The sequence below is a fragment of the Calypte anna genome, chromosome 9 (genome assembly GCF_003957555.1).
Source record: "Calypte anna isolate BGI_N300 chromosome 9, bCalAnn1_v1.p, whole genome shotgun sequence".
NCBI lineage: Eukaryota > Metazoa > Chordata > Aves > Apodiformes > Trochilidae > Calypte > Calypte anna.
Window position 1 is genome coordinate 14,913,309 of NC_044255.1, and position 26,751 is coordinate 14,940,059.

General features: G+C 41.3%; 1 protein-coding gene across 7 annotated transcripts in view; it reads right to left on the minus strand.

Annotated features, from left to right (window-relative positions):
• Positions 1–26,751, minus strand: part of LPP (LIM domain containing preferred translocation partner in lipoma) — a 320,606-nt gene that overhangs the window by 27,006 nt on the left and 266,849 nt on the right. For all 7 annotated transcript variants that reach the window (XM_030456342.1, XM_030456339.1, XM_030456340.1 and 4 more), the window contains one exon: positions 16,345–16,514. In XM_030456342.1, coding sequence (XP_030312202.1) covers positions 16,345–16,514 — 170 coding nt within the window. The remainder of the gene's footprint in view (positions 1–16,344; positions 16,515–26,751) is intronic.

Below are 26,751 nucleotides of genomic sequence, written 5' to 3' on the forward strand. Positions count from 1 at the left end.
TCACACAGCCTTTCCTGCAGCTGGCGTGCCAGCCAGCACACCTCAGCTGATTCTTCCAGTCCTTGCTCTGCAGGGGTTAAATTCTTTTGTATGTCTGCAGTGCACACAGTGCTGAACACACAGTTCATTTGCTCTAGGACTTCATATGCAATCTGATCACACACCACAGTTATTTCACCTGGATATTAACTTCCCTGTGCTCTTCCATCTTGAAGCATCACTGCAAGGAACATTAGCAACCATTTGGAGCAGGAGACAAGATGGATAAGGTATCTCAGAATCAGGATCAGCCTCAATAGTTGTAGCACTTAATCCTAGACTGAGTGCAGGAGAACTCGTGTTTTGCACAGAAACCAGTCATGGGAAATGTTATTCTGATCACAGTTTTTTACAAGGATGGTGCTATGCAGAATATGAGCATGGGAAGTATCTTGTAAAGGAAAGAAGAGCTTTTCTTCACAAACAAACAAAATGTTCAAATCTCTCCTAATTCACACCCAGACTACTTCCTTCCCCCCCAAAAACCCCAACCAAAACCAACTATTCCCTTGTTAGGACAAGGGACTATCAGAGTAACAAAAGGAAGAGTCTCCAAGTCAAGAATCATTTGGAAGTCATAGCCAAAACCAAACTATTGGAGTCTGCTCTTTGTCCCAGGGAAAAGCTGTTTGCTGCTGCTCAGTACAGATCACAGCTGCATCTGAAGCTCACAATCTGCACATGCCTACAAGGAACATGAAAAAGGGAGAGAAAGAAAACAGCTTTCTGCCTCTCAGAAAGATTTTTTTTTCCTCTCCGGCTGACAGCATGAATCTTTGGACATGTGAGTTAGAACAGCAGAGAGCATTACCTGCTGAGGAGTAGGACTGCTGCTCCACCCTGTGAGGGCAGCCAGATTCACTCAACTCCCCTAGAACAGTGAAAGCATTAAGAATCACCTCTACCTTCCTGTCTTCATCAGATGGGGAAAGAATTTCCTGTGGCTAATTACACATTTTAGCACCAAGATAGTAATTGTCCTCTAACTGCAAACATCTGCCTAACTCTGACCACAGGACCTTGGGCACTGGCCTCAGGCAGTTGCAGGATGAGATGGTGGTCCCTCACCTCCTGCCCAGTGATGCAGATGGAGTAATGGGAACGTGAAACTTGCTCAAATGGATTCCAGCCCTGGAACTGATGACTGTACAGTCTCCCAATACATGCCAACCCCATCCAGTCCTCCTCCCAGCCACCCTCCCCGCTAAAAGCCCACACAGGAGGACTTAGGTCTGGTAGCTTCCAGGAAGAGCTGAGCTCTTCCCTTAAGGTTGGAGTCAAAGCCCACCAAACCACATATCTGTGGTAATTTTTCCACAGATGACATTTGCCTCTAGCTTTAATCAAGTAATTGCTTGCTGCTTATCCACAAGCAGGCTTATTGGGCTCACTCTTGGTCCCTTAGAAGATAACCAAATTCTTCTTAACACTGAGAAAAAGAAGATGGGGCTCTTCAAATGCATGCCCTACTCCCTCTCCTTGCTTCCTATCCCTTTGTTTATAAATGGTATAGTATGAGCTAAAAACCTTGACTGTTGCTAACAGCCCTGAAGTCACCTTGATTCCCATACAAGGGTGAGGGAAGGAATGTGACCCACTCCCCATCATGCAGTAGAAAATCCCTTGCTCACAAGGAAATTTGCTTCCCAGCTCCCTGCTTCACTTCATCCATCAGTGCTCACCTTCTCCCAACACACAAAAAAAAGAGTGAAGAAAGGAAACAAATATCTTCCTCTGCCAACACTTACTTGCATACACACACTCAAGTATTTTGGAAAAATTGAAGAATCTGTAGATGGAGGGGCTAGTGCCAGATTTTTAAAATTATTAAACATTATGTACAAAGAAAACATAATGAGCTCCTACGGGATGTAGAAAAAATTACCCATGAATGAGGGGAAAATGGATAACCACTCCTGGGTTTGCCACTGGTGAATTATTTAATAATCACTCCCCAGCAGATGGAATATATTAATCCACCCCATTGGAGCACATTTTGCAACTTATTTACACTGCTCTAAAATATGGTTATTTATTTTAAAAATAAACAAGGTATTCACAAGGGAAAAGTGAAATAAACACAAGCTAAAGGGGGGGGGGAAAGCATCTTTTTAGCTTTTCACTTAATTTTAGGGATTTTCCACTAAAATTGACATCAATACTCCTTTCTTAACATTAGACTTTGGAACTAGAAACTGAAAACTTTGTAAATGTAGCCAATCTAGATTCCTCACATAATCAAGAGTCACTTTATGAGATGGGGTCTATGCCTCTTACACTTTCATTAATCACATTGTCTTGAGTACCAGAAGTCTCATTCAGCTCCCAGCCATATCAACAAAAACATTCCAGTCAACATCAGTGGGAGCAGGCCTGTACCTTAGACAAATTTGATTTACAGTACTGGGTCCCTTGTCTAGACTAGAGTGACTCTGCTCCCATGGCCTGTTAAACAGCACTTAGCCTTGCCATTTAATTAGCTGCTTATTCTAAAATGCAAAGGGTGCCATTTAGCGAAAAATTGAAAAAGGTAGCACTGAGTATTGTGTAAGTGCATGAGTAAACTGCCTGCTCTGAACACTAAAATACCAATTGTGAGCAAAAGGCTTCGCCCACTCAATAGCAAAGTGGGCTACTAATAACTGCAGAGCAACTTCAACAACCCTGAAGGAAAGAAAGGCCACAAGGTTAAGGAATAGCTACCCCAGGCAAATGCCAAGTCATTTCAAACTGAATTCAGGTTTCCAGATTCTTGCTGTCCAAGTCTGTGTGTATGTACGGGTACACAGTGGCCAAGGAAGTCTGCACAGAAACTCTTATTACCCGTTTGGGCACAGATGCTTTTAAAAGCCAGAAGTCATCTGTGAGAGGCGAGGCCAAGAGACAGACCCCAGAGTATAACACAAGTTTTTATACTCTACCCAAAACTACTGTCTCCTCACCAAAAAACAAAACAAAGAAACAACCAAAGAAAACCAACAAACAACAACAACAAAAATGACTAGTTGCTATTGGTGAAATGTCATCAAAATTAGTTTTTCAATAATCCATTGTGATTTTCTTTAAGACCAGTGAAGTTTATTTATAGAACTCAAATGTGGGAAAATCCCATGGTGAAACCACCATAAAGTGCTATTGGAGAGGTAACCCCCTGGATGTAACACCTTCTAAAATGACTAAAGAGTAGTAAGGGTTTTCTTAGTAGTAAGGGTTTAAGTTTCATTGTCAAGAGTGGGTTAGCAAACCAAAAAGCAGCAAGTTCCTTAGTTATTTATATGCTTTTGAAAGTGTCTTTTTCTCCAGGACCTAAAGACAATTTTTTTTCTCATACTTCGTTTCCTGTCTCCAGACCAAAAATTCTGCAACTGATTTGGATAAAAATATCCATTTTGCCTTAAGATATCACCTTAAAAAGCAAAGAGATGATAGATATAAATCCAGCTGGATATCAATGCTTTACCAGCTGGCCAGTTCATTAAAAGGGCTACTCTATAAATAAACTGGTCTAGTGAACACCATAGATCTTTAAAGTTAAAATGAACTACTACAATACTATTACTTAAAGAGTTCAGACTGAGGAGAATAAATTGACGTGTCCTTCTAGCTAGGGAAGAGCTCAAACACAAACAAGTCCTCTCGTGAACTGGGAACGCTGCACTTTTCAACAAGAAAGCCAAACTGACCTCTAAAATCTCAACATCCCAGAGGAGTAAAAGCAAGTTCACTGCATATTATTTCTGGAAAGACAGAGATCAGTTTCTAAAAACTACTTCCAGCACAACAATCTAACACATGATTACAGACAGAAGTACAGATGTGCACTTCTCTGCTGGGATGTAGACATTGCAGTCAAGGGAGCAAAATGCAACCCTGCCTCCTCCTGAGGATGCAAAATGGAAGTGTCAAATGCCTCATGTGGCATTATGCACTCATTTATTTTAAAGACAGAAAGGATTGAATACATCTACATAAAGGAAAGGAAAAGTGTTTAAACAACAGTAAAAAAAGATTTAGTGGTATTAATAAAGAACTCCCTTAAACCAGCATGTCACCATTAAAGTAATTAATAGGGCATGCAAGACACTTCAGTGGAAAGTGAGCAGTGCGCACATTAGAGCCTTTTAAGTTTTCACATGACCTGAAGACAGACTATGGCATTTCTGTGCAAAACTACCCTCTAAAATAGAGATGAGGACATTCAAGTCTATAAAAAAGTGATTTGAAAATTTAACTGATATGGTCCAAATCTAAAATGTAAAGGTTAAGGGAATATTAGAAGGGTAATAATGCTATCTGATTAAACTTTTATCCAAAGTGACAATAAAATGTTCAAAATGAATTAAGGATTTTATTAACAGATGCAAAAGGTCTATAAAAGAGTTTGAAAGCTAAGTACCAGAGAGGAGAGGTTTTATGGGGTTTTTGGGTTTTTTGTTTTTCGTCTGGATGGAGGTGATACTGCTATAAAACTTTTAGTTTTATAGCAGTCTTATTGCCATGCCACAGTGAAAGTAAACCTGTCAGAGGTAATAGAGCAAATCAGGACTGCTTCCTCTTCCTTCTGTATGTTGCAAGGCTCTCTTTCCAACACATCAGTAAAAAAATGTACAGTCTATTTATGGCATTGATCATATGGGTGACAGACACATGTAGACAGCTGGGGATTCACCTGGACTTCTGCTGGTTCCAGTAGTCCCAAGGTGGTAACTGCAGATAAATTATATAGACCATACCAAGCAAATATTGGTGCTGTGCCACCAGAGACACTTCAGAACATTTCAGCCTTTCCAAAATGGAATTAACTATTTGAGGACTGTTTCAGATATTTTAGATGTTTATTAGTTTAGGATCACATCAATTTCTGAGCCCCTGAACAAATGCAGGGGCATTTGTTAGAGTGATTAAGTTTAAGCCTTAGAGTGATTAAGTTTAAGCAACCCATAAATCTGTGGAACAGAATAAAATACAAGACTTTTATGAAAATTATTAATAAAGCAGGGCATATATTACTTAGAGCAGAGCTCAGCCCCACCAGACAGTTTGGGTTCAGTAGCATTTGCCAGCCATGATTTAGGCCAGCACTAATTTTTCCTTCTGCCTTGTTGCTGCATTCTGGCAACTTGGTTGCCTTGGTGATGGCTGCAGTGCCTGTGGCAGATGCACTGGTAGACATCTTACAAGGTGGTTGTGATTTTCCAGGAACTCTTGAACCTTTTGCATGTTGGTAGGAGTGTTGCTGTGGCCACCTGTGCCATGGTGACTGTTCCACCACCTTTGGATCCCCCAGTGGGCACAACCTGGCCCCCAACCTTCCCCTGCCCCACACCACATCCTCCATGCAAGCACCCAGGGCTCAGCCTCTCTGGTTCTTGGCAAAGCCCCACTGTACGCTACAGCTGCCCCTGCAAGGCAGAAAGCAACTTCAGGGATGCCCATGTGCTTCTTTTGTCCTACACTACCCATGAGAAAAGCACAGCTCCTAAGAGGAACAACTGGCTGCAAAGTGCCAGGGAGTCTAGGATGTCAAACAAATATTTTTCTTTTCACAACAGAACATAAATATTTGGCAGCATATTTAATTTAAAAATTTTAAAAGTTACTCAAATAGAGTGGAGAATGTTGCTGTGATGTTCGTTTGCTTCCTAAAATATGACCAGTCACAGATGGCTTGCTGTAGGAAATACTAAATAAATTTTTAAAAGTGTTGTCTGGCTTTAACACATTGCATTTGCACAGATACCTCTCTTGGTGGAACGCCAACACAGTGTATTGGTTCAAACATGTTCTTAAACAAAAAACTACATTGTCAGGAGCTAATGGAAGATTCATATTTAAAATCTCAATCCCTGATAATATCTGAAAGTTAATTTACATTTCAACACTGTTGGTTTTTTTCCCTTTTGCTGTTTTTCCCTTCACAAGTAAGGGAAAAAAATCCAGGTTTGGCCAGTAGCAACATTTAGGTTTTGGGCATGATAACCATTATTAGTTTAGATTTTCAGAGTAGTCTGAAAAAATGCCTAAGTACTGAGTGTTAGGTAACATGAAATTCTGAAAACAACAGAAGACTACTTAGTGTTAAACAGCAAGGATGCAAGTACAATGATACACAGCACTAAATTATCACATGTTAGCAGATTAACTTCAGTGAGACAATAAAAATCAAAACAATACAAAGATCTTTTCCAATCCCCAGAGTCTGCAGGAGCACATTCCTACAGCACCCAAAGAAACCTGTTGAATCCCTGCTTCAGACCTAAAACCAAAGATGCTACAGTGGTTCTTGGTTTGGTTTTCCTGCTCTCCCCCATGTTTGACAACAACAAAAGCCTCTGGAAACAGGGGCACGTAGTATAAAAACTGCTACCAGTTTCTGATTCTTTGCACTTACAGTGAAGCCTCAGAGGGCTGGGTGTTAAGTCATCTTTGAGTTACAGCACAGGTTGTGGTGAAAAAACCATGACGGGCTTCTAAAGCAAAAGCAGTGCTATGCAGATCTCATAACTCATTTTAAAGCACCCAGATGCTCCACAAGCTCCACAGGTGCCAAGGCACATGGTGCCATCATTGCCCTGAAGGGCACGGATGGTCCCCCAGCAGGATGGGTGCAGGCACAAGGACTGCAGGTCTCACTGGGCACATTGTAACCAATGTGCTCTCTTCTGTGAAAGCTGCTACATACTAGTAAACAATAATTTCTCATCCCCAGCAAAGACTACAGCACAGGAGCATAGCAATAATCTGGTCTTCCTTCTGCCCAAAATACCCCCCATGGATGATTTACCACCAATATTGTACTTGGAGCACAGCTCTAAACTCAACGGGCTGAGAAAAACCCACATACTTGTCTCCTCTTTGACTCTCCATGAGCACCAAACACTCACCATACTCTTAAGAATCAATATACTTTTTCTCCTTTCATTACTCATGTTTGTTTTGCTTTCCCTCAGCTGGCATGATTTTGTTTTTTCTAACCAGAAATCCACCAAGCTCACTGGGGTTTGTGTGCCTGCGTGCAATGGCAAGTTAAACTGTTTCCTCCCCTGCCAGCAAACATTGCATGCAGGCAAACTGATGTCCTGGAGTGAAGAAACAGAGGCAGGACGCTAGAGGGAGGATCGACTCACAGACGCAGCTTTTGACAGAAAATTCCTTGGAGTGTGGCTTTACCAAGGAGAAGGCTGAATTGGTAGGCTGCAAAAGCCTGCTCACTTCTCTAGCACTCAGGCTTGCAAATCACTCTCCAGACTAAAGCAAGAGAGCACCTGGAGTCAGAGAGCAATCAAAGCAGGACTTTCTCTTCTATGCAAGGCTGCTGAAAGGAATTCCTGCCTGCTAAATTCACATTCCTGAACCCAGGACAGGTTCAGCTCTGCCACTGACTTGTTATCAAGACCTGTTAGCATAGGATCAGCCCCTGTACTCAGCGCTGGTGAGGCCACACCTCGAGTACTGTGTCCAGTTCTGGGCCCCTCAGTTCAGGAAGGATATCGAGGTCCTGGGGCGGGTCCAAAGGAGGGCAACCAGGCTGGTGGAAGGACTCGAGCACAGACCCTATGAGGAGAGGCTGAGGGAACTGGGGCTATTCAGCCTGAAGAAGAGGCGGCTCAGGGGAGACCTCATCGCTCTCTACAACTCCCTGAAAGGACGTTGTAGCAGGGTGGATGTTGGTCTTTTTTCCCAGATGACTTTCAACAAGACAAGAGGGCATGGTCTTAAGTTGTGCCAGGGGAAGTTTAGGTTAGATATTAGAAAGAATTTCTTTACCGAGAGGGTGTTCAAGCATTGGAATGGGCTGCCCAGGGAAGTAGTGGATTCTCCATTCCTGGAGATATTTAAAAAGAGACTGGATGTGGCACTCAGTGCCATGGTCTAGCAACCGCAATGGTGGTTCAAGGGTTGGACTCGATGATCTCTGAGGTCCCTTCCAACCCAGACAATTCTATGATTCTATGATTCTATAATCAAGAGTTTGCTAAAAATATTAACTCTGTATTTTCTTCAGTGAGTTCTGATTTTTTCTTATCTCTGGACACTGTGCAACATTTCAACATCATTGCATTAGAAAGGATAAAGCATACTCAGTAACAGATGTATCTGATGGAAACACACACCTAAATTACAGGTCCTATTTCAAATAATTCAGAGCCTTTCCAAAATATTTGTTTTCAGCTCTCTGAATTGGCAAATAACGACGTGAGGTTAGAAGCAGTATCCTTCCTGGAAGGGAAAACATGGTCATGGTGCCTCCCCAACCCTCTGGGTTTTTCCAGGAGCTCAGAAGCTGCTTGGTCATATTCATGCCCAGTCCCTGAACAGCAGTTGTTTGAAGAGGGAAAGAAAAGTAAGGTAGCTCCTTCACCTGAAGACTTTTGCAGGCTGCAACCAGGCAGAACATTGGGACGTAGAAGACTGGAGCTGCATGCTGCAGGCCATGTTACGGTCCTGGTTACATTCCTCAAGCTCAGAAATGAATGAGGCAGGGTTAGAAAAAACCCCTGGGTCTGTGCCTTGCCTAGGGGAGGCTATAAAGATCTTAATTGTTTTTTACACATTCGATCTACCTGTCCTTGAAGGCATCCAGAAGTGAAGATTCATGCTGTAAACCAACTGCATGGCATCCTCTTCAGGTCGGCTCTCTACCTGCAATAGGGAGGCCATGCCACTGTTTTTCCTCCCCACTTGCTGCTGTTTACCAGGAAGGTTTTTAGAGGCAGAGGCTGTTACCTGTCATTCATAGACACACCACAATGAGAATTTATTACAGTGGGATCTCTGGATGCTATTCAGGTAGCAAAGGATGAAAGCAGCAGTTTGCTGAAAAGGTAGTGAAGTACAATTGAAAGAAAAGCAGAGATGAATGCTACATACATGAGATATTGCTTGGCATCCAATAGCCATCTACACTTGACTACAAATGAGGAAGATTTTCCCACCATTACAAAGATGCTGGTGAATAAGACTTTATTCCTTTATAAGCTGTTTCTGCTAGCTTTCAAAGGCAGGCTGGAGTCAGCCTACCTTCTAAAGGGAAATCTCAACACACAGCTTGAAGTAATTGCTAAATTACTTCATCATTCCCTCTACTGTAGTATGATCCATAAGCAGACATATAGCCAGGAGCCATAAAAGCCCACTGATCCTGCAGAAAGGGAGACTGTTTTCTTCCTAGGAATACAGAGTTGGTCTGTGCAATTGACCCTGTGAGGCGAGAAATACAATGAGTGGCAGCATCTGGTCCTTCACAATAACATCTTATTTCAGGTACACTAAAAATTTCCTCCACAAAGCTTCCCATGGTATAGTTTTTTCTAGATTATACGTGTCAAATCGAGGTTTAGTTTATGAAAACGCAAGGCAGAGTCAAGAAGATTATTCAAGTTGTTATGGCTGCCAACATATACAGGAGGAAAGATCTATATTCTACAAACAGAAATCTCAAGTAAGCACAGGTGAATTATTATTCACCTAATAATGACACATTCTTAAAGATGGACCACAAGAAATGATCCACCCATCTATCCATTCCTAGCAAAACTGTGACCTACCAAGACATTGCTGAAGTAGCTAATCTAGCACTTCATGACTTATTTTCCAACACAGAGGCATCTATTAAGATGCTGTGTAGCAATAGCTGACTTTTCAAATAATATTCCCCTCATAACACTGGTTATCACTGGTATGATCAAGTTGCTTCACCTCCATGATCCATAGGTGGTCCTCCTCTAAAGCAACACTCCACTCAGCTCTCTGGGAAGCTATACCCAGGTGTGGCTTGATCCTCTCCTTATCTACTACAGTGCCAATCAGCTGCATTCACAAGAGTCAGGAAAATAAATGCAAACAGCAACTGTAGGTTGAAAATCAGGTGTACTACATGTTTAACCCCATCAAGAGTTTTGGACCAGTTAGTCTAGCACATCCTGCTGCACTTGAGAAAAGTAAGATTTCATCCTCTTTAAGGTACCCTCAGCAGACAAGTGTGTGATCTCACACAGAGAATCCTTGACTAAGGTGATCCCACTGCGATTCTAGACAGGGTTCACATGCTCATGTCTAAGAGCTCTAGGATTTTTTCCTTTTACAACCTTGGCTTGTAGACTTGGCCTGCCCTTGTTGGACAGTGAGATGAATTGGCCCTGTCCCCTTTAATAAGATCCTCTGAGTCTCCACAGAGAAGTTCCTAAATAACATACCTCATGGTATGCTTTCTTTATAATTCCAGTTTAGAAGGGAGGTTATTTGCCCCACCTCACAAAGGAATCTTTTCCTTCTGTCTAGTAACAAAATAAGAGCCATGACCCAATCACTGTAACAGCTGGGAGGCCACTGAAAAAACAGATGCAGGCTTCAGGTCAGCTTAATTCAGCATCCATCCCAGTTTTGACAGAAGCTGTTTCACTGACATATTGTCTCTCACACACACATTTTTGTACCTTCTGGAAGCTCCTGGTGCAGCTTATGCATTAGCAACCCATCCTCCTCCATTTTATGCCCTGGTTGCAAAAGATCATTTACAACTCAAAGTAGTAACACTGATCTTATGGCTACCACCTCTCCCCCAGCTTCCATCTGTATTTTTTTGATCAACTGTTGCTGGGTGGTATTAATAGAAGGGGCTGTTACACTCTTAAGAGATTTATTCATTTTTTCAGCTTTACAAATTATGATCAGTTTTCCAGGAATGAGAGACTTCCCTTGCCATGATTTTTTCCCAAAGAAATTGCTAATTTGGCCTAGACTAGTACAACTATCAAAGTTTACAATCTATAAGATTGAAACGTGCCTGTGAGCAAACCAAGACTCTGGACCTGTTTTGTGTCTGCTGTGCTCATGGACCAGTTCCACTGAGGTTAGGAAATATCCAGGGTAGGAGCTCGCTGCTGCTTGGTGCAGCTGAGCCGCGTCTCTGCTACAGCAGCCAAGACTTTAATGCTTTGAGATCCACAGGTCACGGGTTCAGCTCCCTGCTGCCAATGACTCACACAGGAGCACCAAACTAGAACTAGCAACACCAGCTTTTTTTTTCCTAGGAGAAGTCTGAAGAAGAGCGTTGAACTCAATGAAATATTTCGAGGGCAGAAAAATTCCACCACATAAAGACTGCGTGACTTCTCTTTAGTTTATTTTATATTTTTGTTCCAGTTGTCATTTTGAATTCAAACCCTTTGGAAAGCAGGCATAATAGTCTTAATGATCCCATTGAGCAGTTTAAATTCAAATTGTGGAGCACTTGCAATACCATGCTGGCAGCACTTTCCATAAATTACTCTCAAATTCAATACGTTGCTTGACAAAAACAAGAATAAAGGGCTTTTTACTTTAAAAAGAAGAAAACTTGTATCATAAAAAAAAAAAATCTTTAAATTACAGTTTCTCTTTTCTGGTCCAATTTAAATTGTTACATGGTTGCTAAATTAGTGCTGTAATCTCTGCTTACAAATTGCAGTATTATTTTTAAAAATAGATGGAATTTTACTGCAGGGATCAACCTTACACTTTGAAACATATATGCTGGAGGTAGCTGCTCTCGTACAGCTTTCAAACAACCCCACTCATGCACACATGGGGTAAGGTTTACAATACCAGTGGCACTGAAGCTGATAGCAATTTTACCAGAGATTTCAATGAGGACAAATTGTATTAACACCAACATTTCAGCATGATTAGCAAATTTAAGCCTTCCCAGAATGCTCTGTGGCACTAGTGGCTTTAGCCATACCACTTCCTAAAACATGAGCATTTCTCTTTTGTTCTGGTCTGAACTATGTTCTCCTACTGAACTACAGCCTCTGATAGGCCAGAAAGTTAGAAGGTAGTAAGACAGAAAAACCTTGAATATATGGGATTGCTCATAAAACAAATAATTGCAGAAAAACATTGAGAACTATGATCCTGAGTTTAAAGCTGGGGAATGGCAATGGTCTGAAAATGACTTCCACACACAATTCTTTCCCCTTCAAGCACTTCCACAGCTTTAGGACTACAAAAAGATGAACCTTACTCTGCAAAATTCTTGTAAGTGATCTTTGGGGTAGGGCTGAATGTCATGTCTTCAATATCTTGCAGAGCACAGCAGAAACTGGAAACCTTGATCCCTGGGTCTCCACAGGACACTGCAGAGCATACCCATCATCTTCCTCCACTCTAGGTGGGAGAAGACATAAGACAATTTTTTTCCTCTCCTTCCATTGCTCCTCATTTCTTGCCCACCAATTAATCTGAATGCTCTCTCATCCAAGCCTGGCTATTTCTGCATTGCTATTCCCATTTCCTCATCCCCTTTCCCACTGCACTATGGTCCTTCCCTCAGGGCTCAGCAGTGGGTCACATTGACTTGGACATGACAGAGGGAACCCTCAGAAGCCAGCAGTATCAGCAAGATCTTACTGCTTTATGTGCCAACTGCAGGTGCTCAGCATCTCTCAGCCCTCAGCCTCAGACAGCTTATCTCCAACTGCCAACCACCAGACTGCCATGAAAGAAGATAAAGAATGGAAGAAAATTTCCATGTCCAGGAGAAAGTCATCAGGACATAAAAGAACATCCCTTTCACAAAACAGCAGTATCACTCTTGCCAGACCAATGTGTCTGGTTAACCTTGTGTTCAGTCCTTATGATAATACAGTATGTGGAAAGCAGACAGCTGGCACTGCTATAACATCTTGCTCTTAAATCTTTTATAACAACGGTTCCACTGATATTACTCTTAACATTTTCTCTTCACTGAGCCCTGTGCTAAAATCTCTTCAGCTACTTAGAGGAAGAAAAACAAATGTTTTGGTCTGTGTTGGTTTTTTTGTTTGTTTGTTTTGGGTTTTTTTCAGTAATTTGCCCTGTAAAGGAAGGGAAAAGAATAGTGATAACAGTGCAGACACAGTGTTCATCATGTGTACAACAGCACGGGGGCTACACTGGGAACCCTATCGTGATATTTCAAATGTTGCTTGTCTGTCGTAATGACTACAAGACATCTGTCTCCTATTAACACTTTATTTTTTACAGTTGCTTTTAGTTCAGCAGAAGTGTCTTAATGGAGAAGACTGGTACTCTTTTAGAAATAACATTAATAATGAAAGAATCCTTGGATGCAGGGCAAAACCAGCAAACACGTTGACAACAGACCTTGCTGCATCCAGGAGATATAACAGGAAATGGCAGTGACTGGCTTTTGGGTGGGGGGTTTTCATGTGAAAGAAATTAACACCAGTGCTTAAATTCTCATTAGGAAAAATATTTTTTTAAACAGGTGATTGATCTCCTTACATGTTAATTCAGACTTGGGGAATTTCTTCTTAACTGGGTCACTGATAAATAAAACCAGAAACAAAGACAAAAAAACATAACCCTTCTGTAGACTATTTAAGCTTGGTATTGACTCACAAATAATTAAATACAGCTCTTTGCAGTAATTTTAATTATGGCCTCACTCCACCACAACTAAGAAGAGTCACATAATAAACTGAGAAGTTTAGCCAATTCTAACTGTTGAAAAACATGGATTTTTATTTTTGCACATAGTTTTTATGTGTGGATAGCCACAAGTAACACAAGGGAATTAAAAAAAAAAAAAGAATTAATGAATTTATATATCATGACCAGGCAAATATTATATTTCATTTTCTCAATATAAATGAAGCAACTTTGCACAATAAGTCAAGACTTTTGGACTTGGGGAAATGTGGATGTGTGCTAGAAATCATTGTGAATTAGTCAGACCAGTAAACAAGCTTCATTGAATTACTCAGATTTATACCAGCCAAGAATCCTGTTTTCTCAGCTAGCCACAGCCATGGATTAGCTGTACAATCTTGTGCTCATCTCACAGGCTCCACCTCTCATGGGAATTCAGGTCCATAGGAAACTGAGTCTGGGTTCTTCAGTCTCACTGATTTCCTACAGAACTTGGGCTCCAAGTGTCCAAGTTATTTTCTGATAATGAGACTTGGGGAAGCTCCAAAAAAATCAGAGGCCACAGTTCAGCAAAATCCTTAAGCACAAGCTAGATTTTAGGAAGATCATTAACTCTCACTGACTTCAGTATGATCACATCACACTCCTGAAGGCAAACACATTCAGATGGTGTCTCAGCAATTCAAGAGCCCCCAGTCTACTTGTGAGAACAACTTGCAAGCCTAGCTCAGGTCCTTGGAGCACTTAAGCATTCACCTTCCTACTGAAGCCAACTCAGACCACACTTCATCGAAAAATCAATGAGAAACATACTCTGTGACACAGATTCCTCATGTCTAAAGCCAGCAGTGTGGAAGGTGCCTAAGATCCTTTGTAGAGCTGGCTTTTGGCACATCAGAGTTCTGAGCTTTCTGAACGTCAGTATCAAGAATTAGGCTCCCAACACTTGTTTCTTCCATTCTTAAGAGATGAATGTGTGCTTGGGTTTTTTTGTTTTTTGTGGGTTTTGTTTGTTTGCTTGGGGGGGGGGGGGTTGGGTTGTTTTTGTTTGTTTTTTTCCTTCCCAGCTCCTGCTTTCCCTTTCCCACTTACAGTAACTGCTGTCCAGCTACACATGTGTAGCCCCATCAGCTTCACCATCCTTTCCCCGGCATGTGCAGCAGCAGGTGGATCCAGACATGTTTGAGGTTAAGTCTATAACCAGGTTTTTGTGGACTGCATGGATAAACATTTAAAGGCCCCTCCTGGTTATATAAAAAAGCTGTTAAACATTTACTCTTTCCTCTGTACTCAGAGCTGCAAAGCCCACAGTGTACAAATGCAGATGCAACAAGGCAATTATCATTGCTTTATGCCTTAAACATATAGAAGAGACAGAGAGAAGATAAATTTGAAAGAAGATGAAGAGCAGAATCCTTTTCCCTTTCATTTTTTTATCCTTTAGTCTCCCAATGTAGGAAGTTTACTGAACCCATGCCAACAATTCACTCAGGCTAATGAAGTATAGATGTAATGGGATTAAATAATCTTAAACTACTACTACAGTGACTAATGCATATCTTTTCCCCGAACTAGAGCAGATAAGTGGTTAAGAATGCATACTTGATTTAAAAGAGGAAAAGAAAGCAATCTGCAAAAAGATAAACTCAATTCCAGTTTGTAGTCAAATGTTTAACTTCAGTTACATAAAGTTGTTCCAATTGTATTATGAATGCACCTTCCTGAAGTCTGCAGTGCTTTGCACATGGTCAAACTTGCCACAAAACTCCCCTTTAATTTTTTATGGTGCAATCATTTTAGTGCAAACAAAAATGGAAATGGTTTAAAAGGTACATATTGTATCAGAACACCCTGTAGTTTTTAAGTCAATTTAAAAGGCCTATATATCACTGCTTCCATAAATAAGACAGAATCCTCACTTTTTGAAATTCAAGATTTCAGCAATAAGGTGACTGCAAATACTCTGCAGAAACAGGAGGAACAATGGGAATTATCAGCATTATTGGTGGAATTATCAGAATACATATTATTGCTTTAATTACTGTAATGACAGAAATGTGAAGAAAAGCATTATTTTTACTTTCAGAAGTGCAAATCCATTTCTGCAAGGGTCTCAAGTCCAGTACTTATGAAAAGAACTCTGAATTGGAGATTCAGAGAAAGATCTATCAATGTTTTAAGAATGGTTTGATGCTTTTCTAAATTACAAGTATCTAAATTATACATATATACTGGATGCTATGGTCACAGCAAGGTGAGGCCTCAGGCATGCTACGTGATGTTTCTTTCATTTGCAGCTGGTTCTAGTTAACTCTTATGGGAGACTCTTCAAAGGTACAGCTCCTCAGAGTAACTGTTAATTGCTTGCTTTAAGAGCTTGTTGAAGACATGAAATGAAAATTTACGTAAGGTAAGCTTCAAAAGATATCCAACTCACAGACCCTTAGTTCAGTAGAATGCCTACCATCGAGCAATGCAAAGGTGTTTATTTTGGGAGTGTTACCACTATCTTGCATCTCACCACCTTAAGCTTAGTAGGCGCTGCAGTCTGTAAGCATCTTACTATTAGGTTTTTCAGCACAGCTTCTGAGAGCAACACTACCTCTTAAAAATCACTGCATTGTCTGCACCTTGCAGGGCTGAAAAGATCACAAAAAGCACATTTTTCCCCTGCTTTAACCACATTACTTCAGAGATAAGGTAGACCAGGACATGAGATTCATCCAGGAGGCCAAAAAGATCAGAGTTCTTCTGAAGACCACAGAAAAACTGATACCCATGATACTACCATGGGATTGTCACATTTCAATTGTAAGGCAACTGTACAGCAATGAAAGAACTCAGTGTTTCCAATGTCTGTGCATTAAAATCAGAGTGCAAATGACTACTTACAATATAGCAGGGTTCACAGTAGGCTTTCTTCTCCACTGCATAGAAAGGCTGTCCCCTCAGGTTGCTTTTACACGTCATGCAGGTGAAGCATGCCACGTGGAAGATCTGGTCCATGGCTGTGCAGCCAGTGCCTTCCCCAACAACATTCTCCCCACAGCGGGCACAGCGACCTGTCACCAAAGGGAAAGGACATCAGTCAAAGCAAGCTCCTGGTCTCAACTGCAGGGAAAGTCTTCCCAGACACCTTTGCTATATACTGGGTAAGGGATACACAGGAACTCACTCAACAGAAGAGCAATTTGTACCACTGCTGAAAAAGACACAGTGCCACTGGAAAGCACTCTGGTGCTGACCCACATGAAAAGATCTAGAGAAACTTGACACTAGCTCCCAAGACTGCACTGGTATTGGTTCTACTGTTGCTAGCCAAACATCACCATAAGTAGACTAAGCCCCAGATAAAACCATTCAGCTATCACCTAATCCAGCTATATGGCCATTCCCAGATCCCCAGTTAGATGGGATAAACCTGTGCCGAAAGCCTTGCCTCCACATGAAAGGTTTTTATGGTAGGATTTCTTATAAATCTGGTAGCATTGCAATTGATACCATTTAAAGAGTAGCTGTTGCTGGTACAGCTTAAACCAGTTCCCTCCATGGAGCCAATTATACTCGCAAAAGGACCTCACTTCTTATGCTTTTGCCAGTATAGCAGTATCAATCCTCATGTTTGTGTTAACCTGCTGATGCTGAGCTAGTTGGTATTTTAAATAAAAACTAGTAGCTAAATACTAAATGACTGCAAAGAACACAATATTATCTCTTACGTGGGAAAATTACTTTTTTTTCTGAGAGAAAATTAATATGGATTAAGATACTGTGCCTATTTAAAGAACAGAAACTATTGCTCAAGGAACTGATGTGTGGATACTTCACTCTTAGCATACTTCAAGAACAGTTTATTAGAAGCTGGTAGTAAAGATAAGCCCTAAGAGATCCGACTGTTTCTGAAAAAGGTCCCTAATGCTGTATACAAATACATAACACATAAAAAATCAGCACCTCCCCACACAGATATAAACACTTGCTGCCTTGTTCATATTGTTGATAAAATGTTATCTGGTAGAAAGATTGAAACTGAAGATGGGATTTCAGAGAAAGAGAGTATCTTAGATAATGGCAAAGACATCTTCCTAGTGTTGATTCTGGCATAGAGATGATGGAAGAGGGTGGGTACAATTTGTAATTTTCCTCTGCCATTCATTTGAGTTCTAGAACACAGAGATATCCCATACAGATCACATGTCCTTACCCAGCAATTAGGGTTGAAAATAATTCATGCACAGCCTCAAGTAAGATACTTAGGACGACCTCAGCCACCCTACACAAGAGAGGCCCACTGAAGACAACAGAGCAGCTATGGTATGGGGATTTGTCTCACTCAAAACAGTATTCTCCAGTTTAATAGTAATTGTGGTGTCTCCAGTCATGGGAGACTGTACTTCTACTTCAGGGCTCTAAGGGTGGAGTGCTGTGGTCATTGAGGGTGGGAAAAAGAAGGGAAGCAAAGGCTGAAGTGCAAGCAGGATGGCAGAATGAGTTCAAAAAGGAATTACTTGTAAAAGTGTGTAGAGATATGTCACTGGATGTTCTCTCATACCCTGCTCTACAATTATTGGCCTTTTCAAACAAATGCTGCAAAATTTCCTTAAAGGACTTGGACATGTCTCATCATCCTAACAGTAGGGCTGCTGCCCTTCTGCAGGGCAACATCAATGTCCCTGCATAGACGACTTCTCTGCCCCAGACTCCAACAGGCTACATCCAGGGAACAAAGCATGTAACTACTTTTGGGTCCCTCAAGATGCAGCAGGACGATATATATACACATTTGATATACATATATATATGATATATATACATATATATTAGGAAAGCTTGGAAAAGAATCCAGATCATTCTTATTTGCTACAACTTCATACTCATAGTTGGCATTACACAAGACAGTTCCTGACTACAACAGCTCCCACTCTGAGCAATGTGGAGAGAGAAATCACCAGATAAATCCAGACAAGCCTGGAAACTCCCCAAAAAGGAATTGATAATGTTGTTTTGAAACTTAACTTGCTTTAGCATTTGTTATTAGTATTTTGATTGACAGCCTTGTGCTTTTATCACTCCACTGTAACACTTCTCGTGAGGACTCCTTTTTTATGGACAAAGAAAGAATGCATGGTTCCCAGCATGGTTGTGAGGCTACAGAGCATGGAGGAAGAACAGAATAAACCATGAGGAATACAAAGAAGGGGGCAAAAAATGATCCCACTGACATCACATGAGCAGTACTACTCTGGGAAGGAGGCAGAAGAAACCTACTGTATACACCACAGGAGTTGCATGTACAACAGGAAAACATGGCTTGGTCCTGGGTGCAAACCACACAGAGCGTGCTCCAGGGCCTTCTCCAAACTGCTCGAGTAGCTGGGCTGTAATATGAAGAGATGTCTGGGGAACAGTTAATATCTCTCTATATAAAACATGAAATTGAAAGCCATTAGTGTATTACTTTACACAGTGTTTTTCCAGAGGGAATATTCCACTGAAGAATTTATTTTCCCTGGTGTGCCATTCTGTGATCATCCGGTATTATTTTTATGAGGCATTTGGACACAGAATAATGTAGTGTCTATGCAAACACTTCTCAGCTTTCTTTCTTAACATCTGAGTGGAACATGTGGGAATCTTTTCTTCCCTTCGTCCTCTTGTCACATTTATAATTTAGACAGCTCTAGTATACTTTAAAATTCACCTTCCTCTTTGACCAAGTCATGTCTCCATTTCCTGGAGAAGCTGCTTATATGTAGACTATACTTCTTGCTCTCCTTGTGTCAGAAGACGTGTGTCTGTTTCCTAACTCAAACATATACTCTTCTAATCTCTGGCAAATAACCTGGTTCCTTTGTACCTCCATTCTGTCTTTGAGCAAAGGGCATAAATAAATCTTCTCTGCCTCCCAAGGGTGCCCTAAGGCTGCATTCCTGCACAGCTCTGAGGCATTCCCCAGCTACAGTGCTGGTGGCCTGATACAAACCAACCAGCAGCACAGCAGAAGTCTTGGCCAACTTCTTCCCTTGAAGTTGGTATTTCCTTAGGCTTTCGTTCTTCCTTCTGGGTTTTTCCACAGAAGATTCCCATTCACGCAGTGACAGACTTAAACCATCTACATTTATGAAAAGTCCAGCTTCTGCCATTATGTACACAGACAAACACTCCTGTAAACTCTTGCACAGGAAAGCACAAAGAAAGCTTCCTTTTTCATAAGTTTATATACAAATCGTAACACTGTGGCCTGGAGCAAACTGTTTTTCATGAGACATGGCCTCACCAGTGAGAATCAAAACACAAGCTCTGTGCCTAGCACCACCTCCAACTGATTCACTCGCCTGAAGGGTAAAACCAAGTCAGACAAAATATTCAAATTTGGGATCTTACAGTTGGGTGGATGGGTCCACATAGAGGCACGCTGGCTAATACATGGCCCACCTGGCTTGCAGTGATAGGGCTGCTAGAGACTGGACTTTCTGCAGACTTTGAGGCAATCTCTGAACTCACAGGACTTGTGTAAAACCAGGTCACTGGTTGTGTCACTCCTGTGCCTTGCTCAAAAATGATCGAAAATGGCTCTTGGTTTCAAGAATTATTGGTGAGGGAAGAACTGACAAGCAGACAGGCACATGCACACAGGCACTGTGATTGCACAAGCCCCATTTCCTTAGAAAACCAGAAAAACCCCACTACAAACAATGTATCTATCATTATGTCTGATAAAAACAAAACAAAGGTCTGCTTTTCCTGTGTGCCAGTTACCAACGGCGAAGGTATTTGTGGTTGGACTCACCACAATTAAGTGCCCACACATGTTCCCCATTTTAATATTTTCACACTGGTTGAAATAACCCAGTCTGTTGTGTGCAGAATACCCATGAGTGAATACAGAACTAGTTGCACTGCTTATTGAGAAAGAAGTAGCAAAGGCAAAGCTTGCAAGACTCAAGAACAAACAGATTGCACAAAAAAGATTACACAAATAATCTAAGAGAAAAATAGCAGGCAGCGTATTACAGTAGAAACATAGAACAACGTGACCCATTTGCTTCCCACAGAGACAAACAGCACTTAAAAGGCAGCTTAAAGACAAAGGGCAAAATTAGTATTAAACTGCATGAAGATGAAACTATGTCATTTCAACATTCTTCTTTTGCTCCTTCAGACATTTTTAGGTCTTTTTTCAAGAACATTTCAGCAAAACTAGAAGGCAATATGTTGGCAGCAAGCCTGGGAGACCAGAGTCCTCTATTTTTGCATGGAAGAGGTTCATAACCTTGGCTGTGACCTTCCTGCAGCCTAGCCTGGCTGCCACATGTTGATCTTACCTTCGGGGGACATGCAGAAGTGCCCACAGAGGCTTCCCTGCTGAAATGTCTGGAAATGCCATAATTATGAGTGCATCACAGGAAAACACTTCAGCAGCTGAAAGGAAATATCAGCTCCTATACTTGTAAACCTCCTCATTTAGGAGGTTTTACAAAATTTGAAATATTGTGAATCTGAAGAAAGAAGAGGAAGGGAGGAGTTCATACTGCATATGATGCCATGTTCTAATTTTTGTTATTTTATTACTAGTATGTTTTTTGCTTACACCACCACATTTCCTGGCTGCTTAGATTGTGGAACAACCCTGTTGTGCTGGGTATTGGATAAACACAGAATACAAAGAAAGGCCCAATCAAAGGAGCTTATAATCTAATTTAAGCAATAACAACTGGATATGGGTAAGAAATATCAAAGAAGCAATCAGAGATAACTGATCAGCAAAGAAAACTGTGGTTTCATCATCTAAATGTTTTACTATTGACAAGGAGACTGTAGACAGCACAGCAAATGAAAATGTTAAGGATGAATTGGAAAGAGTATCCAGAGGGAGTCTGAGGGAAGTTTAATGGGATACTTCTGAGGAAAGGACAAAGACAGCACAAAAAGGAATGTAAGGAACTGAAGATTGAACACAGACACCTGCATTTGGGACTGATGAGTTGGGCAGGCCACTGGAGAATACTAGAGGAAAAAAGGGTAAGAATACGTTCTTACAGGCCATGCAAGTGAAGGCAAGAATCTTCTGCTTGATAAGATGCAAAAATGAAACTAGAGGAGAAATTAAGAGGCAGGAGTGATCTGGCCTCAGTTGCAAGCTAGAGAGCAACATCTGCAGCTGCATTCTTGCTGAGCATGAACACAGAGAAAATGCATTTTTAGACAAGGATGTTGCAGAGATTCAAGGTCACTGGAGCTTGAATGAAGGTTTTATCTGTGAAGATGAATAGGAGAGGCAACAAGCTGAGCTGTTACTCAGCAAGATTACTAAGATTTGGCCAGAGTCTGGGTGTGATCTGGAGATGAGGAATTAGATACAGGATGTCCAGCCTTATCTGGGACATGAGTCACTTTTAAATGTCAGGTTAAGAATGTGAGCCAATCAGACAAACATCCACCAGTGAAGATGGATGATGGCATAGGTACATGCCATATTAATGCTTATGGGATAACATTCTGATAGCAATCACACTGGAGCCAAATGAAGAGCTAATTTAACTCCATCTCACTACTTGAGATACTCCTGTTTGTACTACATTACCCTCTTTTAGGCTACATTATTATCTGTCTGTCATACTTCCTTAGACATTAAGCTGTTGAGGGCACTAAGCTGTTACTGCCTCTTGGTGTGTGATGTGCAGCGTGTAACACATACAATTCAGGCAATAACTAGAGTGAATAAGAGTAAAAACCCAGAGAAAACATGCAGTTCTTCTCTCTACAAAGGGCTTAAATTCAAGAATTCAAAGGATGTATTCTGGGTAGAGAGGAGATAGGGACAATTTTCCGATAAAAGCATAAAAGCAGGAAGGTTCTGCATTTACTGAAATGTGGGGAAAAAAAAACAGCGTTGATATCTCAAAAACTTCTGCATGATGGAAAAAACTGTTTCCCACCTAACTGTACTGTGGGAATAAACCAAAAGGTCACATCCTCAGTGCCTATCAATTACACAATTTCCCTTGATCAGCTAAGTGTATTTCCCAGTTCTCACTGCGCTTCTGACACACTATGTAACAAAGAACTAAAGAAAAACAGCATACTGGCCTTACAAAAGTGTACTAAGAACATATTAAAATATGTAAATACATTGACAAAATATCTTGCTAAAAGTTCCCCTGGCAGTCTCAAGACACCCAGTATTTCCGCTGCGTTATTTTTCTAATCATCTCTGTTTAGAGTTTGCCAACGAATGCATTTTAGAGATTCATGACACATTCTGCTTTTGGACAGCTTTGAATCAGCTGGCAGTAGATGTGGAAAAATCATTATTCCTAATGAAGAAATATTGATGACAAAACAGCATTTCGAGGACAACGTTGACCATAAGTTAACAGTGTAACAAGATTTTCCCCTCACAGCCTCCTCTTTCCTAGTGACTTTTATCCAAGGGTTTTCAAGCATTTCCCAAGCATGTGGGATTCCTCAAGTCACCTTTGTCAGACAAGCATAATTATTCCATTTTAAAGGGATTGGGGATCAAGGTTCATCCTTTAGGATAACAGTGTAACAGCAGAACTTAACTGCCAGTACACCTTCATTGAGTTGAGTCTCAAGATAGAGAGATCCTGCAACTTGTAAACACCAATGAGTCCTGGGATCCTTGATTTACCAAAAGGGTACAAATAGGAATCTGATCCACAAGAGAGGGTTTATTCCCTCCCTGTGGAGTATGGGAGGCCTGTGTCCAGTGGTGATTATGTTAGGGAAAGGTGTGTTGATTGTATTTGTCTTGGAGTTATTCCAACACTTCGGCACTCAGGGCACTACAACAGTAGTATGAAGGAAAATGCAAAGGTAGTCTGTGCATTCTGTAGGAAGCTACAGTGTTTTTCTCAGCTAATTCTTACCTTCCTTACCTACCTTTGTTTTTGTTTTTGTTTTTGTTTTTGCTTTTGAACTCAGACTTATCACTGAGTGAGAAGCCCCTGGCAATGGTTTATTGTGCCAGGATCCAAGTTTCAAGTTTCACCATTTGACAGAAGCAGACTGTATGCATGAGTTCTCTTTCACAGCCTTTGGACAAGAGACAGATCAATCTTAACTCCCTCTTCTTCAGCAGACGTCAGAAAACAAAATCTTTCACAGTAAACAGAGCTTCATGCTGCAATGTGTGCCTCTAACACTTCATAAATTAAATCCAAGGCCATAATTTAATTACTGTCTCCTGCTTTAACTGTGTTGCACTTGTGGTCCAGATGTACAGGTCCCTACAGTGACCTCCTTGTCATTTGTACTGTGCTTGTCCAGTAGTAGCTGCACTCTCCTGTTGTTTGCATCCCTTTCCTTCAGCCACAATACAACTTCATATTCTCACTTTGCTTGGCTGCAAACCTGACACATTCCCAGTATACCCTGGAGGTCTCATTCCACTCCATACAACAAATGCACTGTAACTGTTCAGGCTCACACTGCTGAGACTCTATTGCACCTTTTCAAACACTTCTCCATGCTGTTCATCACAAGGTTACAGTCCCAGCCAGTCACTAGCCTTCACAGTGAATCCTTCCAACACCCTGAGAAGGTGGAGGACTGTTAAGACACTCAGCATGAGGGTGGGGAACTTGAGACCTCCACAGGTTAAGTAACTTTCTGAGGGTCACACAGCAAGTTTGTGATGGAGCCAGAAACTCAGTCCCAGTCTCTTCAACCACAAAACCATCTCTGAAAAGGCTTGATAGTGAGACAGGCAGCATGAAAACTCCACTTCAGAGGGAGCTCCCATCACCAGCGCTGCTGGAATTCCCTCCCTAGCAAGAGGAATGTGCTCGCTGTGCAGCCCATGCCATTGCTCTCTGGCAGCCTGGCTGAGCCATGTAACAGCTGCACACAAAGAGTTTTGTTCCTCAGCCACTGACCTTTGAAAGGAAGAAAGGCCTATATTTGCTTCAACATACACAGAGCAATGGTCCATGTCCCTTACACATCTACATCACCCTCTCCTCAGCTCCCTGGGGCATAAGAAACAATTTCACTTATCTCTAATACAAGGCAAATTATGCCAAGTGCTTACCAATGTGGTAGAGATATGTTCCTAAATGATTGCAACCACAATGCATCACTGCCACAAAATAAAGTTTCAGACAGGAGCTCCTCTGATCCTCTCATAAAGCTATAAAGGTTCAAGTTGAACAGGATCTTGAGAGGTCATGGAAGCTATCTTACTGCCTTGAAGGCAGGATCAACTGTCTCTACAACATTCTTGGCAGATACTTGTTTAGCCTGTTCCTAAGAAGCTCCAGCAATGGAGGTTTCACCAATAACTTGCACAAAAAATTCAGAAAAAATTCAGTGAATACTTCACCTTACCACTATCAAGCCTTTCTTTCCATCCAACCAAAATGTCTACTGAAGTAATTTAAGTCAATGCCTTTTTACTCTACTCACAATGGCCATATAGAACACATATGGCTTGGTTTGGTCTATACCAGTTGTACTGGGAGCTTCTGAAGTGTGATTCTGAGGAAACCTGAAACAAAGCTGCCTCCTCTCCCTCCTCAGGCAGGGCACCTTGCAAGGTTGATCTGACTCCATGCCCAATATGTCAATGAGGTACCAAGTCCCCCAACTTGGTAATCTGCAGTGAGTGTCCCAGCCCAGTGGGGGTCAGTGATGCTCTACAATATTTAAGGCCCCGGATACTTTTTTTTTTTTTTTTTTTGCAGCATGCTCTGGGTTTTGTTTTGTTTTGTTTTTTCTTTTTCTTTTTCTTTTTTTTTGATATATGTGTTTGTCTTGGAATTTTTTTTTTTTATATTGTGTCAACTTTTTGGCACATGCTTTACCATGTGCAAAGGGATCGAAATAGAGCATCAGAAACATCTGGAGACAAAAGAAAAGGGGTGAAAAAAAAAAGTGTGAGAGAGGAAACATCCTGCGTTTGCTGATCAATCAAGGAAATGCAAGGAAGAGAGTAAAATATACTGTATTTCCTTTCTAAATGTTTCCTTTTAATGCTGATGAAAGTTGCCGGATGACAGAAACTATAGCTGTATACCCACTGAGGAGCCCTGGCCCAGGAAACCAGGAGTGAGCAGCCTACATGACTTTGCCCACTGCTCCCAGCTGGGACAAGGGGATGTTGTTCCTGGAAGCAACAGCAATTTCTCCTTCAGCCCCTGCCTCCTCCTGGCTCTGCAACAGGGTGACACCTTTGGTCCCATGTTTCTTCCCGGGCACACCTTGCTCCCTGCTTCTTATCCTCACTGCTTCCAGCCTGGGCTTAGCGCTAGGTGTGGATATCACAAAGAAAAGTAGCTTAAGTTGCAAGTATAGAGCTAGATGGAAAGAACTAGCATTTTATAGATTTCTTTTTTTTTTTATTTAAAAAGATGTTTGTGTTTTGGGGTGAGACTTTCAAAGCATTGATTTGGACCAAAAACCCCAGCTGACAAATGCTTAGTCAAATAAGGAAGACAGTAGTTTCAACTGGGTAAAAAGAAAAGAAAAAAAGAAAAAAAAAAGAAAGAAAGAAACAAAAAAAAAAAATTAAAAAAAATAATCCTACTTTCACGAAAGTCCCCCGCCTTCCTGTGCCATTGCTCCTTTCCTTCAGGGGAAACTCATCACATGTAGGAAGTTAAAAAAACAAGAGACATAAACCCCCTTATTTTTTCCAAAATAAAAATGGGGCAAAATTTGTTGAGACTGAGAAAGTGGGGCTTTCCCATGCTTTCAAAAGCTGAGAAATCTCTACTTTTACTTTACTTTCACAGTAAAATAAGAAGTTTTAAAAATTCCTGCTTCCCTTACAACACATCACTGAAGTAAAACCTTCCTTTTTAGTGAGACCTTACTATTACATGGCACGCAGGGAACCCCAGCAGCTCTCCACTAAAACCCTAGTGAAGAGATGGGTATTCACTAAGTACTAGTAGGGTAGGCAGGAAAACTCTTGTTAAGCAGCTTATCCCAAAGCTGCCCCAGCAGGTTTTATCTCAAAAGGGAAAGGCCTTAGCAAGGGAAACTGTTGCTGGCAGAGCTGTGGATTTGACAAATTTTGGCTGTTCTGGTCATCCCAACAGCAGCAACCACTGACTGAAGTCCCTTTGCACTTATGCTTGCAAACCCACATTATATAATAAACCTTGGACAGTGGAAGTATCAAATATATGGCAGAACACAAGGTGAGTGACCATTTTTGTCTTAATCCCCTGCAGGGAAAGCAAGGAAGGATGGGAGGCAGACATTACTCCTCCTCCCGTCCTCATCAGTGGTGTTTTGGGCAGGTAGGGGGTTCCTGGACTGCTGGGCTTG